The sequence below is a fragment of the Lichenostomus cassidix genome, chromosome 1Aa (assembly GCF_008360975.1).
Source record: "Lichenostomus cassidix isolate B80296 chromosome 1Aa, HeHo_3.0, whole genome shotgun sequence".
Lineage (NCBI taxonomy): Eukaryota > Metazoa > Chordata > Aves > Passeriformes > Meliphagidae > Lichenostomus > Lichenostomus cassidix.
The window spans coordinates 6,549,573-6,567,557 of record NC_139480.1 but is presented as its reverse complement, the minus strand read 5'-3'; the positions used below and the strand labels follow the sequence as shown (position 1 = coordinate 6,567,557).

The 17,985-nt window shown below is 43.8% G+C and overlaps 1 protein-coding gene across 4 annotated transcripts in view; it reads left to right on the top strand.

The window, feature by feature from the left end:
* The first annotated feature begins 11,362 nt into the window (after positions 1-11,362).
* Positions 11,363-17,985, top strand: part of BEND7 (BEN domain containing 7) — a 46,097-nt gene continuing 39,474 nt past the window's right edge. The window contains exons 1-2 of one of the 4 annotated variants that reach the window (XM_085082970.1): positions 11,363-11,855; positions 15,601-15,684. In XM_085082970.1, coding sequence (XP_084939096.1) covers positions 11,378-11,855; positions 15,601-15,684 — 562 coding nt within the window. In that variant the 5' untranslated portion in view covers positions 11,363-11,377. The remainder of the gene's footprint in view (positions 11,856-15,600; positions 15,685-17,985) is intronic. The other 3 variants (XM_085082986.1, XM_085082977.1, XM_085082961.1) reach the window with 3 other exon arrangements.

The window sequence follows — 17,985 nt, the reverse complement described above, 5'->3', positions numbered from 1 at the left end:
GTCAGCCCCTTCTGCCGAGTGACAAGTGACAGGACGAGAGGAGATGGACTCGAGTTGTGCCAGGAGAGGTTTAGATGGGATATTAGGAAGAGTTTCTTCAGTATCCATGTCATATCATACTGTTGTTGGAAGCGGATTATTTAAAGTGATATACAGACAGTGTAATGACAGTAATTATGAGACAGAGACAGAAACTAAAATACTTTCTATCAAGGAATGTAGAAAAAGAGGTGGAATATGACTTTTACAGGGATCTTTCCCTGTTTTAGTACAGCTCGTTTTACAAAGGGGTCTTACTGACAGGTTCTTAAAGAGAGTCTGTGTGCAATTTACTCAGCTGTCTTCTCTGTTTAGCTTGAAAAATCTTTGGGGAAGTGTCTCTCACTCTGTGTTTGTACAGTGCCTTGTGCGATGGGCCTTGGTTGCAGATGACAGCTAATATCAGATAAATCATGGCCTCAGGTATTAGGAAAAACTTCTTCCCCAAAGGGCTGTCAAGCACTGGGACAGGGTGCCCAGGGAAGTGGTAGAGTCACCATCCTGGGAGGTATTTAAAAGATGTGGGACTTGTGGGGACATGGCTATTGGTGAACTTGGCAGTGCAGGGTTAATGATTTGACTTGGTGATTTTAGAGGTCTTTTCTAACCTAAGTGATTCAATGAGGCTGGTTACTGGGCAGCCATACCAAGTGCAAATGCCATGTAGGAAGCTGGGATGTCTGTGATGTCTGGTTTCTGCTTCCTTCAGGCCTAGAGGACCGAGGTAGCTGGTAGGAACTGAGCTCCTTAGCATGGACATCCCAGTGCTAATTGCTTTTGTCATCAGGCACACAGCATTTGTGACACAGGTAGTAACATCAAGAAATCTCTTGGTTTGCTTATTTACCTATTTTTCTCCAGCTATTTCCACCCTGTGACTTGTGAAGTCCAAACGGTCCATAAAAAGCTTTGAAGAATGAGTAAGAACAGCCAGTTCTCACCATGCTGAAGTTGATCAGGGCTATACCTTCCTTGAAGCAAAGGCCACCAAAAACTGAAGGGTGGAAGTCTCTGTAGCTTTAGCTCCTCCATTTTGCATAGAAGCAGCCTGACTTGTGACAACACCTCTGTCTCCTGAGAAGATGCTTTGGCACACAGCAGCTTCTCCCTCCCCAGGTTTTCCCAGATTTCTTTTCACCTTTAGGTCCTCACAGACTTTTCTCTTGCCTTTCCCCATTGTAAGCTCCATTGCTCCAGTAGCTGCTTTGGAGAGCTGTAACCACAACTGGCTTTTCACCCACTTTAGATAACCTGAGCAGTGTGCCATGGCTCTTCCTTGCAGAAAATAGCCCACTGGTTTACAGGGGTTGTTCTACCCCAGGCTGGAGGGTTCTGGATTTAGAAGTCGTGCTCTGCTTTACCTCAGGGCTTGAATGCAATCGCTTTGCAATGAGGAAGCAGGAAAAGTCCTCCTACGCTTTTCATAGTTCTCCTAAAAGGAAATTATATCACATCTGATGGTGATAGGATCCAAGACTGTCTCTGTATGAGTCCTGGGGGAATGTGCCCACATTTGGGTAAGGGCATAAGTCAGGAGGCTTTAAGAATAGTCTGTAGTGGACTTTATGGCAAATGAATCCAGATGCTTATGTTAGAGCACCAGCTGCTCCCTCTGTTTACTGTAGAGTACACACAACCTTAAATCTTGCATAATTTCCTGCTCCATTCAGATTTGGTCTGGTTTTGGCTGGGATACAGTTAATTTTCTTCCTAGTACCTGGTGCAGTTCTGTGGTTTGGATCAAGTATGAGAATAACTGATAACACACCGATGTTTTGGTTGTTGCTAAGCAGAGTTTCTACTAAGTCAAGGACTTTTCAGCTTCTCACAACCTGCCAGCAATGAAACTGGGGGACACAAGGAGGCCAGAACAGCTGATCCCAGACGACCAGATGGATATTCCGTACTGTATGGCATCCCATTCAGTATATTAACTGGGGGGAAAGTTAGCTGGGGGCTTCTGCTCAGGAAATGGCTGGACATCGCTCAGCAGGTGGTGAGCAATTGCATTGTATATCACTTGTTTTGTATATGTTGATGTTGTTATTTTCTTTCATTGCTGTCCCATTGAACTGCCTTTCTCTCAATCCACAAGCCTTCTCCCTTTGACTCTTCCAATTCTCTCCCACATCCTTCTCTGGCTGGGTGAAAGTGAGAGAGTGCCTGTGCACTGGCTGGGATTAACCCATGACAGACATTATATCTCAAATAGAGACAGCACAAAAGGAAGGAGGAAAGCCAACACACTCACAGCATTCGTGAGAAAGATGCAGTTACTGTCAGGTGACTCTTAGACCAAAGATCTCCTAGTCTGTAAAAATCAAAACAAATAAGGTGTCAGGGAGGGGTAAAAGGGACAAGGAAGAAGCTGATTACTTTATGTTGGTGAAATAACTTTGGCAAGGTTGGAAAGTAATGCTATACCTCTAAAAGGTGACTAAAAGTTCACTAATGATGACTCAACCTTCCACAATTGCTCTTCTTCCAGTACTCCTTGTTCTGTGCTCTCTTGCCTCCATATCAAAGCATCCTGTAATGTAAACCCCCTCTGTGATCAAGATAATTGTCTTGTCCTATGGACAAGAAGTGGCAATCTGTACAGAGTACTACATCTCCCAGAAGAGTTACATGTAAATATGTAGTTATGTTGACTCTGTTTTTCTGAGGGCATTTACCAGTATCTCCCCAAAGAAGGAAAGGGAGAAAAAAAATCTTCCATGTCATCCATCCATTTGGGATTTCTCTTTTTGAAGAGATTACAAAACCTTCTAATGTATAAGAAGTGGCAGTATCTTTTTTTCTTTCACTGACACCTCATGAAGAGATCCAGTCTTGCTTCCTCTCTGATCTCCAGGATGGCAAATCTGCTTGACTCCTCTTTGCCTCAAGGTCAGAGCAGCATTTTCTGAGGGACGTGGAGTGTCGAGATGGGTCAGGTCTTGCCTGAACACTATTCAAAGCTCCTCTGTTCCTCAGAACATCTTCCCAAGGCTATATCTATGCTGGCAATTCATTACTATCCCTGCCTGCTCCATTATAGATCTCTCATCCTCTGACTGTCTCCATTCATATGTGCTCCTTGGCTCTGGGGTGGATATCTGGAGCACCACTTGCTGGACAAACTCATGGTGCACATGACAGCTCACAGTGTGAGCTCTCGTCCTTGGACCATGTAATGGAAACTGTTCCTCCACACTGCAAAAGGGTTTCTCCCAGTCACTATTGCTCTGATGAGCCCTCAGAGTGTGGAAACTATTTAACTGTGTTGTGAAAGCAGACAGTTCCTTCCCTGTGCCAGTCCCTCATCCATGCAATCATCCCTTAGATGACATCACTGCTTAAGATATTTTTAACATGGTGAAATGTGTGCTTTTCCAAGCTGTATTTCAAATTATCAGTTTATCATATATGGCATTATTCTACTCATTAGAGTCAATTAGATCATTGCTATAAATCCAAAGCTTGACTGTTTGTTTTCTACTGCTCCTGTTTTGCTTTTCAGGGCAATCCTGCTGGTTTGGTACCACTAGGGCTGTGCATTTCTGTCTCTCACGTGATTAATAAATATATTTGCTGTCAGAGCTGTAGCCAGGCCTTTAAGCTCTCCCAAAGCCACTTGCAGAGTCTTGAGAGCTCCCAGTAACTGAGCTTGGGTCTGGAAGCAATAGTGTTACCCATGTTTTCCCTAGACCCAGGTTTCCGCAGACCTCTGGAACAACCCCACAGAGTTAACCGCAAAGCTACTTTGAAGTAATTTCCTTCACAATATTAAATATGAAATCAAGACTGGAAAGGGAAATCTAGAAGTTATTCAAAATCTTGGAACATTCATAAGAGCCTTGTAAGCAATAAGAATACAAGCTTAAAACATACATGAGGTGTTTCATTCCAATTTCTTGTGGGTTAAGTGATTGCTCAGCTTTATCTGCTGCAAGCCAACTGTCAACCTACAGACAGATTATTGAAGGCAGCTCAAATAACCCAGTTTCACTCAAATAACCCAGATGTCATCTATTTGCCAAAGTGGTAAAACAGATCAGAATAATTTTGGCTTCTCTCAGTAGTTGCATTCAGTTTACATTTAGTTGTTTTCAGGTTGTATTCAATACTTTATGGGCATCCAGTTTCATTTATCTATTTAATATTAAAAAAGGGAAAACCACCAGCTCAGCCAGCATATGCTTTCACTTGCACACAGGAGGCTAAACTGATGCCTTACAGCTGACCGAGATTGCAGAACTCATTTCAAGTAAAAAGGGCACAGATGACTCTTGGAAACCCTTTTCAGATAAGTACATGGTTCCTTTTATTCATCTTCAAAACACTAAAGCAAAAAAGAATTGGATAAAATTGACTTTATACCATGACTAAGTATGTCCACTTCTGGCAAAGGGTGCCAGAACCCAGTCTCACTCTTTTCTTTTTTTATTAAAGCAGTCCTTAACTTTTTGGGAGGAATTAAGCCACCCAATTCCCCATTCTTTGTCCCCACATTTACTTTGTTTACAGGTACCTCCAGCTTGTCACATCTATAGGGCACATCCAGGTGATCTATCAGACATGTCAGTATTTCTGCTAAGGATTGCAAACTGCACTTCCCTAAACTTCTGGTATTGGGGATGGGCTCATCCCCTCCATTAGTCCATTTAAGCCACTCATGCTAGGCTTTCACTTTCTTACTCACCTTTCCAAACAGCACACAATCTCCAGGAGGTCACTGTTCCTCACACAGGGTGAACACTGAGCTAGAAGGAAGATTGAGAAAGAAATTGGGGTAGCGTTCCACCACAGGTGTCCAAATCCCACCGCAAAGACAAAGAAAACTCATAGGGAAGGAAATAGCAGAAAAAAAGGTTCCCACATTTCCAACAAACATAAGTCTTCCAGAGAGTATGACATCTGTGTATCATGAAGGTGGTGTTTGGTTTGTTTTGCTTTTTAAAGTATCAATTGATTAGTTCTCATGGTAAGTTAACCCCTGCAACTCCTGTCTGCCGGGACACACCTCTGTAATGCACTGTTAAAATAGTTAGGAAAGTAGTCACATCCATATGGGTATTACTGGTTAGTAAGGCTAGTGTGGCTTTTAGAAACACACTTGAAATAACTGTTTGACTACTAATTATCCTCTGGTTTTGACAAAGGAATATTTAGAAGCATTGTTTTGGTTGTCTATAGGATACAAGTCTTTCCTACCCAGCATTTAAGAGCAGCTAATTATTGCCAAACTGGCTAATGTGTGAGATATCTGAGGAAAAATCTGTTGTTTCAGGAACAGTATTCGTAGCTCAGCTTATGGCACTGTGTCATCAGAGTCCCTAATGAATCAGTCCCAAGATGTCACTAGGGACACTGTGCGTTTCTGACAGCAGTGGCCATTTGTGGCTGTTAAAGAATCCAAAACATCTTGGAGAAAAATGGAAAAAAATCATGCTGCCTTTTTTTGTTGTTTTGGTTTTGGTTTTTTGCTGTTGTAGGTATTTTTGTAGCTGTTCTTTCTAGCACTCCAGCAGTGCAGGGCAAATGATGTGAAGCACTGAACATATTTACTCTCAGCATCAGCCTGCACTACACATACCCAAACAACAAAGTCTTTCCAGGAAAGGTGCAGTTACAGGACTAAGCCCTGCAAATGCAGACTGGGTTGTCAAATTGCATGCATTGTGTTTTAGATCCATGTAATTGTCTCTTTCTTCGACCTTCCCCAAAGCAAGGTCTACACTTAACAAACCTTGGGCTTGAGACATTTTAGCTGTATTAACAGACACCACCACCCAAAACACCAAATAGATCTTGCTGGATGGTAGAAAAGCACATAAAAACATCTATTTTTCTTCCACTTTAATGTGTATAGAAGATAAAGGGTTGAGGATAAAGTATTGTACTTCTGAGTTCATTAGCTTCTATTCAACACAGGCAAGAAATCTCACAAAGTTATTACTAAATGATCATAGTTCTGTGTTGTCAGTTTGATCCCTGCAGGAAGTGTCCATCTCAGAGAAAATACCCATGCAGGTGCACTGGCTGCCTCAGCAGAGAGGTCAGGGATTGAATGGGTGATGGAGTCTTCAGTGTCTACACATCTCTGAAGGTAAATCCGGGGGGGTCACATTAATGGAAATGCTTCTGTATATACCTTACTGCTGAATAAAAGCACCATTTTCAGATGTTGTCAGTCTCCAGCCTGACAGAGATTTAAAATTCACATAATCTCTCTTTAAAAAGTGCATGTGTGAGTAGATTTTGAACTCCATTGTACCTTGCAATGAAATTTCATTTTTTAGAACTGAAAAGCAGGCAGGTGGTTATGAATGTGTCTGAAGCTATTTCTCCAGCCTGAAATGTAAGTACTGTTGGAAAACATTTAGGAAAATAGAACATCTTAGTAGGAGCTGCAGCAACTTTTCATGAATTTATTTTAGCTTGCATCAGTATTCTGAGCTACAGGGATTATAATTTAGTAGAGAAACTCTCATTGGGAGAGGGGATTGATGGCGTCGAGGCAGCAGCCCTGTGAGTTGACAGGGATGCTAATATAGCCACGGCAGAAGTTTAGAGAGCAGATCAGAGCAGCTGGGTGGGCTGATAGAGAGGATCAGGGCAGCCCAGAGGAGCAGTAAGAGGATCCAAATAAGTGGATTAGTAGCATACCAAAGCACACATTACTTTTAGTTTTCAAACTCCCATTGATTTTACTGCAAGTGCATTTACTAATGTGTGGCAGGAGAAACGGAAGAGGATCAAGGCAGAATCGAGACACGAAGAGCAGGTCCCTGTGGCAAGCTGGAAACGGCAAGAGGCTGGGCTGGGGAGGCACAGCGTAATATCCCCACATCAGGCTCAGTCGGGACTTAGAGGAGGATGGCTGCTGCCTGGGCTTCATCCCGCAGCCTCCAGGAGCTGTCTAACGGTGTTAAATGCTTTTGTTCCTGCAGCTGATGCTGCATTCGTTTTCCATCCGTAGCTCCAGCGATTGCATCGCTGCACTCTTACGTCTGCCTTCAGCTGCTGTGACTGAAGCAAACTGACACAAAAATGGAGATATGATTAGCAGCGTGACCCTCCTGGAACTCTCCCTAGCAGAGGGCTCACTGCGCTGCTGGACCCTGAGCTGAGCTTGCTGCAATTTGTGCCTGCAGCATCCATCAGAACTGGGACTGCTGACTCCTGTGCTTGGGCTGCCATGATTGACATTGACTCCGGAATGACCCAAAGCTCAAATGTGCCCCTTCTGAGGACACCAGCCTGGCTCTACACTTCATCTCTTTAGACAGAGGTGGTAGTGATGCAAAGACACATCCAGACCAAAATTTCTAAGCACTATTACTCTTTATATAGCACAAAAATTCAAAGTTCTAGGCAAAATAATAAGCCCTACTCACATTGTCCTCTGCTCTCTTGAAGCACATGGGTTGTATGGGCAAAATTAGTGTAGCTCATGGTTTCTTCATGTTTCAGGGAAGCAGAGGACTTCCATGTATATGGGCAGGTTTTTTTTACTCTTCCATATTCCCTTTCATAAAAGCATTGTTGAGAGCTTTTCTTCTTCATCTTCCAACCACATCTGTTGCTTAGACACCTTGGTGTCCTCTCCACTTTTCCCAGAATTAAAATCCAAACACTGGTTTGTCCTAGGGAAGAGTTAATACCTTAATATCCAATTATCCCACAAGTATTGGATCAGAGTGGATGACCATAAAGCTTTGACTCTTAGACTACAGTGTCCTTCCTTGCAGCCTTAGTCCAAGCTGCACATAAAGTGACAGGGTGGGGAAAAGTCCAGCCTTACAGTTCAAAGGGGTTTGCATTCTGATACAGACATGTTCAGAAGGTTTGCATTCTGATATGGAAATATTCAGAGGGTTTGTGACTGCACACACAAAGAACACTTTGTACATAGATTCAGTTATATTCTTTATTGTTGAAACAGTTCTGGAATGTTTTGGTCTCCCTGAGCTGGCAAACAGATGAAAAGATTGGTCTGTCCCGTAATTTCTTTCTTTATAAATTTATATGAGAAAGATTAACAAGCAGCAGAATGGACAAGAAGCCATTTCAAAACGGTGTTCTGAAGGAAAAAGGGAGTAAGGATAGAGACACAAAATGTCAAATACTGTGACTCAAATGGTATAGGTAAAACTTAAGGAGGATTAGAAAACAAGTTAAACTGCTCTCCTGATTTCAGAGTTCTTCAAGGTACCAAGACACCTTCCTCTCTAACAACCCAGTCCTTGGATATGCCAGCCTGAGAGCCTGCTGAAAGGGAAGGTTTGTAGTAAGACAGCACAGCACAATGTGGCCTATTGTCAGCTTGGGAGCCAAGAAGTACTGCCTACAAATGTCATATGACCACAAAACCACCACTGGAAACGCTGCTATAGTTTATAAAATCCTCAGTGCCATTCATTACACATAACTAACCAAAATAGCTCACCTATTAACCTGTCACCTGTGTAGCTACTGGTCTCCAATTTACCTCTTCACCCTTCTCCTGCTTCCCAATACCACACAGAACCTCATCAGGCTCCAAGATGAGTGGTAATCATGGTGCTATTAATATGACAGTCAGCAGCCTCTTCCCACTTCACACGGTCTCACATGGATTCCTTGACGTTAGACTTTAAGCCTCAGATCAAATCACTGAGTTTATGAGACTTTCTCCAGTACAATTTTTCCAACTGAAAAGCTGAAGGAGTTCTTAGTACACTCATTTTATTCTCCTCAGCTCTAGGACCCTTTAGTCGTCTTTGTCCTACACAATCCTATTTCTGAATAATAAAATATTATAATGAACTGGACACACCTGGAAACAAAGAAAAAGTCTGGGACATCCTCTGTGAAGAGCACTGCTGCTGTTAATACTGAAATATTATTACTAGCTTCATTATATTTAATTGGTAAGCTCATGGTCTGAAATGAAAAAGCATATTACAGATCAGAAAATTGTTGAAAAAATTACTATCAGTTAGAATGGGGAGGGGATATTTTGAAAATAACTTGAAGCATAATAAAATGATAACTAAGAAATAATCAGGGAAGATAATACTGACTTTGGGACATGTTGCAAGATAAAGCCCTTACTTAGTTAGCTAATTTCATGGCATTTTGAAAAACACATCATTCGGTTAATAGTTTGAGGAAATACTTTGAAATCATTCATGATTATATATAAAATGCTCAGATTTTTTCATATTTTCACCAGAAAGAAAGGACTTACGGGTTCTTAATATGTAATAATAACAACATGATACTGAGACAGAAACCAAAATAAAAGACGAAATTAAAAACTGCCCACCCCCCAGAGCCAGAGCACTTTATCCTAAGTCACTTGGCTGCCACAGCAATGCAGCCAGCGACTATCTAGGGTGACACAAGGCAGCCATTCTAGTGGGATAAAGAGGACTTTCATCTCTGCATTTCTCCAGCTGGAATAATGCAATGGTGGCCTGTGACAAAAGAGCAGATGATCCCAGTCGAGTTTTAGGATGCCCACCCCAAAATGCCCCACAACAGGCTCACAGCCCCCTGTACATGGGAGCCTTTGAGTTTGTGTGGATTTTTCCTAAGTCCCAGCTGAGAAACACCAGCAGTGCAGGACAGAAAACTGTTTCCAGCTACCAGATCCTCCTACGTGTTGTGTGGATAACTACAAGACTTTGACCTAAAGTCACCTTGTCCTAGTTTCTAATTCACTTTTATGCAGATGAGATGGCAGGATCGGGGCCGTGGTATCCACACTGGCTCCTGCTTTCAGAAATGAAAGCTGCAAGATTTACTCATCTGAGTGACCACAATTAGGTTAGCTTGCAGGATCAGGTTTATTCTGCATGACATGGAGGGATCTAATTCACAGAAAGGAAAATAAGAAATACTGGTGAAAAAGGGGATGTGCTAACTCCTGTAAAACATTACTGGAAACTGTATCACCCAGACTGAAATGTCATTTCAAACCACCAGTGTTCCTTTAAGCAAAAAAAATCAGCACAGGGAAGGAAGAACTAAAAGCAGTAAGCAGCTGATAAAACACTGCCATTACTTTTTCATAAATGATACCCCAAAATGTTTCACAAAATCGAGTAACAGAGGAAAACAGAAAAGACGTTTTTATTTTTGTAGCACATTCCTTTGGCAAATGCGGGATAAAGTTCCAAAAGTAGCATATTGATTGCCTCTGGGATTTTCCACTTAGCAATTTAATAGAAAATTACACCCCTACCCAATCTGTGAGGTTTCCATAACCTCCCTCGTGAATTTAATTTTCCAGCATATAATAAATTTTACCATTAGGCATATTTTCTGATATTGCTTCACCATTAAGGCTATTTCCCAATTTTGCTTTTCAGAACCACGTATACCCACTGTGTGGTGTGTCTGGATGGTACCTTGCACCGAAGAATTCAGGTCTGACTATGTCTATGCACACAGTTAGGATACAAATCACTATTGTTAGTATTCAATTTGCTTCCCTCCTGCTAATTTTATGTCATTATTCCAAGTGATAGGGTCGGTCAATATTACTGGAGCTAACAGGATTCTCCTGGGTCCTCTGAGGAGACCAAGGGAAGATCTGCATTTGCATCTGTTCAAGTAGGCGTATGCAAGTATCACATACTCCTCTCCTTGTCACAACACAGTCTGACTACATGTAAAACACAAGATGATGATCAGGGCTGTGTTTGCAGTTATCAGTAGTCATAACTGTAAACGCCTGGGTCCTTTCTCCACAGGCAACAGGCAAAAGCACTCTCGGCTGTAAAAAAAAACACTCCACCCGCAGTGAATTTAGCACAGGGAGCGAACTGGAAGTGTGGCTGAAGGCGTCAAGTGGTGAATAAATCACAGCACTAATTTCAGCTGTGTTTGGGCCAGCCGTATGGCTGCGGTGACCTCACGGTGACCGTCGGGAGGGCTGCCAGACGCCCTAAATCTCTCTCCTCTGGAGAGCCGAGACTCTTCCTCTTGCTAAGGCGATCCACTTTTTGGCTAAGGGATTCTCTTCCTCCTGCTAAGGCGATCCTGGTTTGGCAGAGCTCAACATCCCTCACAGCCCAGCTGGCGGCTCGGCGCTCTCCTCCAGGCCTCGGTCCATGACACCGGCGGACACATCGCCGCGATAATCCCCGTAAAACACGGCAACAAACAGGTGTAGCCATCAGTTCCTAAGGTTTACCCACTTCCCGCACGCCAACTTCAACCCCCTCCCCGCCGGACCCGGCCCGGTCCCGCTAACCGAGGAGTTCCCCCCGCTCAGCCCTGAGGGGAGCCGCGGGCAGCGCGGCGGGCTGAGGGGCAGCGCCGGTGCCCGTGTGTGAGGCGGGCGGCGGGCGGGGGACACAAAATGGCGCTGCCCCTCAGCCCCTCGCCCTCAGCCCGCGGCGGGGCCGAGTGGCGGCGGGCCGGCCCCGGGGTGGCGGCGGCTCCCGGCCGGCGGAACCGCCGCCTTCCTTCCCCCAGCAGGTGGCACCGGGGTCCCGGCGCCGGCGGCGAAGCCATTGCGGGCCGCCCTTCGCCGCCGGGCCGCGGCCGCGCAGCCGGCGGGGGGGAAGGCGGCGGCATCGCCCCCGCGGGGCTCCCCCCGCCGCACCCCGCTTTCCCTCAAAGTTCCGGGCGGGAGCGGGGGGGAGACCGGAGCCAACTTGTCCCGGATCCCTTTATTCGCCGCCGGAGCCGCCGTCTCTCCCAACCCCCGCGTGTGTTGCTGATCGGAGGGACGGAGCTCGGTCCTGTGTCCGCCCCGCTCCTTCCTGCCCGCACCATGGAGTTCGCCCAGAGGAAGAGGAGCAGGAAATCCCAAAGCTTTAAACTGGTCAACGAAGGTAAGGCGGGGGCGGTCGGGCTTTGTTCGCTGGCCGGGGGCAGCCCCGACTTTTGCCCCGGGGGGAGCGGGGCGTTATGAAACGGCGGCGCCCCCGGGCCGCCGCTCCCTCCCGGTTCTGCTATTGAACTCCGCAATCCTCTGCCTGAACTCCCCCGAACCATTGCACGCCTTTTAAAAATTTTATTTTATTTCTTTCACCCCCTTCCCGTTTCCTCTTTTTTTTTTAATTATTTTTTTTGCATGTGTGTTACGTGTTGTTGCAAAACCACCACCCCGAGCCTCCCCCCCCTCCTCAGGTGGACGTGTTATTTTTTTCCAGGCAGACCTTGCACAAAATAAAGTTGGATCGTGTTTCGTGGTAAATCCTGCTTGGGCGGGGGGGAGAAAAGGTAAAATCGGCAAGCGAGCAAAAAATAATGACACTTGAGCAGCGACGGACCTCCTTAGTATTCAACTCTTGTGGATTTATTGTATTTGGGGTGATTTTTTTCCTCCCCTCGGCTGTGTACATCCGTGTATTTCAAAGAAAAGCTGAATCGAGGTTGCTTTATTAAAAATCCACGCAGGTAATTAATCGTACGTGGGCAGGGGAGAGCCGCTGGCGTGTAACTTGTTCGCTCGGGGTGTGTTTGCTTTTGGAGAAGAGGATATTTTAAAAGGGATCGTGAGGGGAGAAATATTTGGATTCATGTCGGGGAAGAAGCACAGCTCTTGTGTTTCAGTCTTGTTGTTGTTTTCTTTAATTAAAGGGGAAAAAGATACAGCCGCTGGTCGGCATTTTAACAGGTGGACTTCCCACCCCAAGGGGATTTGTTTTGGTTGGGGATTTATCCCTTCTCTGGCCGATGAGATGTTTTCGCCCTGATGGATTTGACTCGAGATCGTTTCTCCTTTTGTGTTTCCAAGTATTGGACGGGAATATCTCCATGAAACGCTGTGTGTGTCCTGCATGCCAAGTTCAAGGCAGGTTACTGCTTGGGTGTAATGTCACTCTGGTGAAAAGGTGGACACACACACGGGTGTCAAGACTTGCTTTCTGAAGAGTGCTCTGCAAAATTACATTCAATACGAAGAAATTAAAAGATAGAAATAAATTCGCTCGGTGGGACTAGTAAATAATGAGTGCTGTGTTGTGGTAGGGTGGTCTGGGGCATCACACATGCTCTGTCTTAAAAACTAGAGGGGCAGTGACCTGTTAGATGTGTCTGAAATGCATTGGAGGTCTGTATCCATTAGGAAACCTATCAAGGGTGTAATTTTTACAGAGAACAGGTTTGGTTTGTGGATTTTTGGTACTGAACGTGCTCCTGACTTAGAGGCAGAGTTAGTGTAGGGCCAGGCTGGAGCGTGGAGGTGGTGAAAGTGAAACGTGGAAAACAAAACTGAAATTTTGCTTTGTTTATCTCTGTCCTGATGGAGCTGTAAAAAGAATATGTGCCAGAACTAGGTGACTGTTTTGCCAGTCTCACTTGCTGCTTCTTAGAGGTTTAAATATGCCTCAGTATATGAGACAATTTATTTAACCTTAATAGGTAAATTCAGTTATGATGGTATATTATTAATAAGTATTATTTTATCTGGGGTCTCCTTTTGGATGTAGAAAGTCAAATAGAAAAGCTACACTAAAAGCATATCCTCGAGGAAAATTATGTCTTTGTACTTTGAGAATAGAAGAGATAAAAATCACGTTTTGTATGTAAGTCTGCACTCTCATACTCTTCTATCACAGTTGATTAGAAAGATAATTATGTATAAATAGTTGTCTCTTGTAATTGGCCTTTGCCTCTTGCAGGAGTCATTCCGTAATGTCACAGTTTAGTGTTTACTGTTGTGAAATTGATACAGTTTTCCAAGTGCCTGGACTGTGACATCCAAGGCGGAAGAAGGAAACCAAAGAGAAAAGGCTGTGCTGTGTCAATTTGTTGATAACACAGCATCTGCTATTGATGTGTGCCCCTACAGTGATTATTCTGTCCCAAAAATAACTTCAGAGCACCTTATCATGATGATCAACAATGACCAAATCGAGAGCAAATCCGTGCTAAAACACAGCCACCTCTGGGATGAAATGTGACTTTAGGGCGGCAGCTGCAGACCGGAAGAGTATTGTGACCAGCTGGATTTACAAAGAAAAGTTCTAGAGAAGAAACCATGTGTAATCAGTATAACTAAGGACCATGAGTCCATAAGTCATTTAAGTCCTAGTTTCCACACTTGCTCCCGTGGAATGTCCTTGAGAGGATGAAGGTGCAGAGTGTAGCAGGTTGACCCTGATTGGCCATCGAGTGCCCACCAGGCCACTTCATCACACCCTCTGCTCAACAGGACAGCTAGTGATCATGGAAGGCAGCGTAAATCCCGCCGTTTTAGTCTCACGAAGGAAGCTTTTACTTCCTCTATGTCATATTTCAAACTTCACCTTTACCCATTTCACTCTCCAGGTGTGCTTGGGAAGCAGGGCACCTTTGTGTAGCACCTCATTGCTGACCTCTCCAGTTCTGTGGTGTGGTTGTTTTCCCCTCATTTTCTTTCCAGGCCCTTCTCATTCTGTTGCATCGCTGCGTTAAGCTTGATTTTAGTTTACTTACTGGGTTGTTCCTCCTCTTGTGCCCTCGAGACAGTCGTGCTATACAAATAAACAGCACGTAACAAAAAAGTGGCTTCCAGGAGACCTTTCCAATCCTGTAGCTGTTTCGTCAGAGGTGCAGGTGTGCTGCTCATGTGAGAAGGAGCTACTTATGCTGCCCTCTGATTCTGTTACACCTTTAAGTGAATCCCCCAAAGTGCCCTTCCGTGAGTTAATTTCTGCCTTGGTTTTTGTGAGGCAAATAAACATAAAACCAGTTTACGGAGGGAGTAGCTGAGAGCGTTGGGAACTGGGAGGGCGTTGAAGGAGTGAGGTGGGGAGGTGGCTCTTTCAAGACACTGAATATATTGTTCAGTCTTGAGCGATTTGCTGAAGGACAGAGTGTGTGCCAGTAGCAGAGTCAGAAATAGCGTCCAGGAGAGCTGCCTTAAGACACTTTTTTTCCTTGGACTTACTATTCCATCTGTGCACACATGTAAACAAAGCTCTGGTTTTACTGAACACCTGCCTGGGGTTACAACAGAGACCATCACAGCTAAATATTCTTTTATTTGAAATAGAAATTCAGTGGTGATTTTCAATTTTTTTTTTTAATATCCTGTAACATCTCTGTGTGAGATACCAATGGTTATTCTTCAGGTCATGACAGACATTAATTTCTATAGGTGAATATCGTTAGGTGTCTCTGATTCTCCTTCAGAATTGGGAGGCCAGTGACATCAGTATGAGTCAGGATAGCTGAGTAAAGCTATCCTGATATACATTGCTGATTCCTTACTGAGGTGAAGTTTGAAAGTTTCCCTTGTCTCTGGGAAGGTAAAGTTTTCATTATAAATCTGCTTTCCATCTGTAAAGCAAGAAGCCAGATAATTGGCATCTGGTGGGATAATTTGCTGTGAAAATGAACACAGTAATTTAGGGCAGGCGTAGCTATTCCCTAAAATCTGTGAAATATTTGAGCTGAGTCTCTCCAGTGTGAGCAAAGGTTTTGCAGGAGGTGCTGATACAGAGCACATTTTCTGTGGTTAATTTGATGTACATGAAATAAACTGCAGATATATTGATAAATTGTGTAGTAAAACTGTAGCAATGTGTTCAGTGTTCATTTTTTCCAGATCACTTGAGTTCTAATTTTTTTTATCGTTTTTCATTCCAGATTACCATCATGAGATATATAAGATCTCTGACTACAGCAATGATGTTAATGGGGAGACCAAAGAAACACAACCAGTTTTTTTAGGTATGTGCTTGTGTTGATTAATTTCCGAGCAACATTGCGTGGCCATTTGCAATTAGGGAGGAAAAAACCTCTGTGCAAGCAGAGAAAGCGCCTGCCATTGTTTAATATGACGTTCTTTTCAAGACCCCTTTATTCTACGAATTGCCAATATATCCTTTATTAACACTGCTAAAAGTTGTAATTTCAGACATAAATGTTTATTAGTGTCTACACACAGTGCTAATTATCACTCACTCAGAGAGCCAGATGCTGACTCTGCAGTTTTGCAGCTCTGTGCCTACCCCATTTACATTGCATATTCCCTGGCATGCTTCACTGGCAATAGTTTGTGTAATTGGGGTATTACATCTTTGACATCTGGATAACAGAAATTCAATTTCCAGGAAGCTGCTATTTGTTTGGTTTTGCTTCTGCCTTGGGTGGGATAGAGGATTAATGTGCTGTCTTAATGTAATGTCCTTTCACCTCTGGAGCTTGCTTGCTAATCCTGCCATGGCAAAATTAAATTAAATCAACAGTTAAAAATGTGTAAAGAAAATAGAGAAGTAGTATAGAGTCTGCAGCATGATATGTATTACAGCATATCAGTGACTGGCTATCAGTGAATCTTTACCTTTCTTGTGTGCTTTTTGTCCTATATAACTCCTCAGCTGCAGAGTGCTTCATCCTTTCCTGCTTGTAGCCCCTTCCAGTTTCATCCAGGACCTCATCTGGATAAAGCACCTCTTGGGAAAGATTTGGCAGGCTAAATTCGAAGAAGTGGGGGCCAGTTTTTTGAGCTGTATAAAGCAAGTCTGTGGACACTTTGTTCAGGCTTTGGAGAAAGCAAGTGCCTTTGCAGCAAGAGATTTGAGGATGTCTGCCTCTCTTTTTTGACACCACGAGCCTAAACATTTTTGTGGGGTGATTTAAGGTTGCTGTAGTCTGTGTGTGTTGCCCCCTGGAGCCAGCAAGAAGCACTGGGATGTGGGAATCAACACCTGAAGTCACTCTGCATGCCAAATGCCTTTGTCTCCTAAATTCATAGTGCCACATCCTCTCCTAGAGGTCAGCAGCAAATGGAAGAGAGCAAGAGGATGTGTTAAAACGGGGGTGGGAGCTGCATTAAATTCCCTTCTCAGCTTCTCACCATTAGGATTTTGAGCAAATATTTCTTCCCTACACCCATTTCCAGGGAGAAGCAAATGCAGCTGCTATCCTTTGTGTTTGAATTTCGTGTTCTGTAAGCAATTTTGGTGAAGTCTGATAAACCTGATGGAGTGAGCTCCACCAGAGGTTTACTTGAAATGCTTTCTCTTGCAATTCTAAGTCATGATAAAGCTTCGGCAAGAATTAGGCATCAGCCGGAGTGCTCTAAGAATGTGCAGAAGTCTGTGCTTTGACATTTGTGCTGTGAGTCAGACCAACTGATCGTGATTTTGGCTTGGTTGTGTTGTCCTTAGATTTGTTTGGGCTTTTCCTTTTTAGTGTGTTCAGCTTTTCATTGTGACTGAAGGTGCTCTGGCATTTTAAGTGCCTCAAGTTCACCTATTTCAAGAGTCAGTCAGAACTTAACCTTTAAGACTGTGAATCCTATCAAGGATCTTCCTTATCAGGTACAGTCAGGGTATAATTGCTGCTTCACTTGATTTCACTGCTTTATGCCAGAATTTATCTCAGAAGGATGTTTATTCCAACTTTCTGGTTTAGAGTCAAGTTTGTCCTTCAGTTTAAGTGATCCATGGCATCAGCAGTTGAAACCTCGGTGTGATGCTGCCTTCAGTATGGAATGGGTGCTATGATACAGTGTTGAAATTATTACCTTCAGAGAAAGTGAAACGTTAGTGGCAGTCCATAAATGAACGAAGCTTTATCAGGAGTGGGATGTGCAAATGCCTTGGTTGCACAGCTGAGCATGGTTAACTCAAAACTGTGCTGTTGAGAAGAGGGGAGCTGCTCAGGTAAACAGTAAATCAGAAGAATCTAGTTTGTTGAACATACAGATAAATTAAGGATGAAATGTCAGGAAAGGCCTGTTGAACCTAGATGGTCTTTTTTGCACCAGCACAGATGGGCAAAATACAACTTTGTGTAAATGTAGGCTGAAAATTGGAGGAAGCTTCAGTGCAATTAAAGGAACATGGTACTGGACACAACTGCAATGGTTGCAATGGTGTGGAGTCCAGCTGCTTTCTGACTAGATCTTGGGAAGTTTTCTCTCGTGGTGCAATGTTGGGAGTGGGAGATGTGATGGCTTGTTCTCTCCCCCAGTCCTTTGTTCTGATAAGATGACGAACAAGAAGTCACATCTTTCTAGATGAA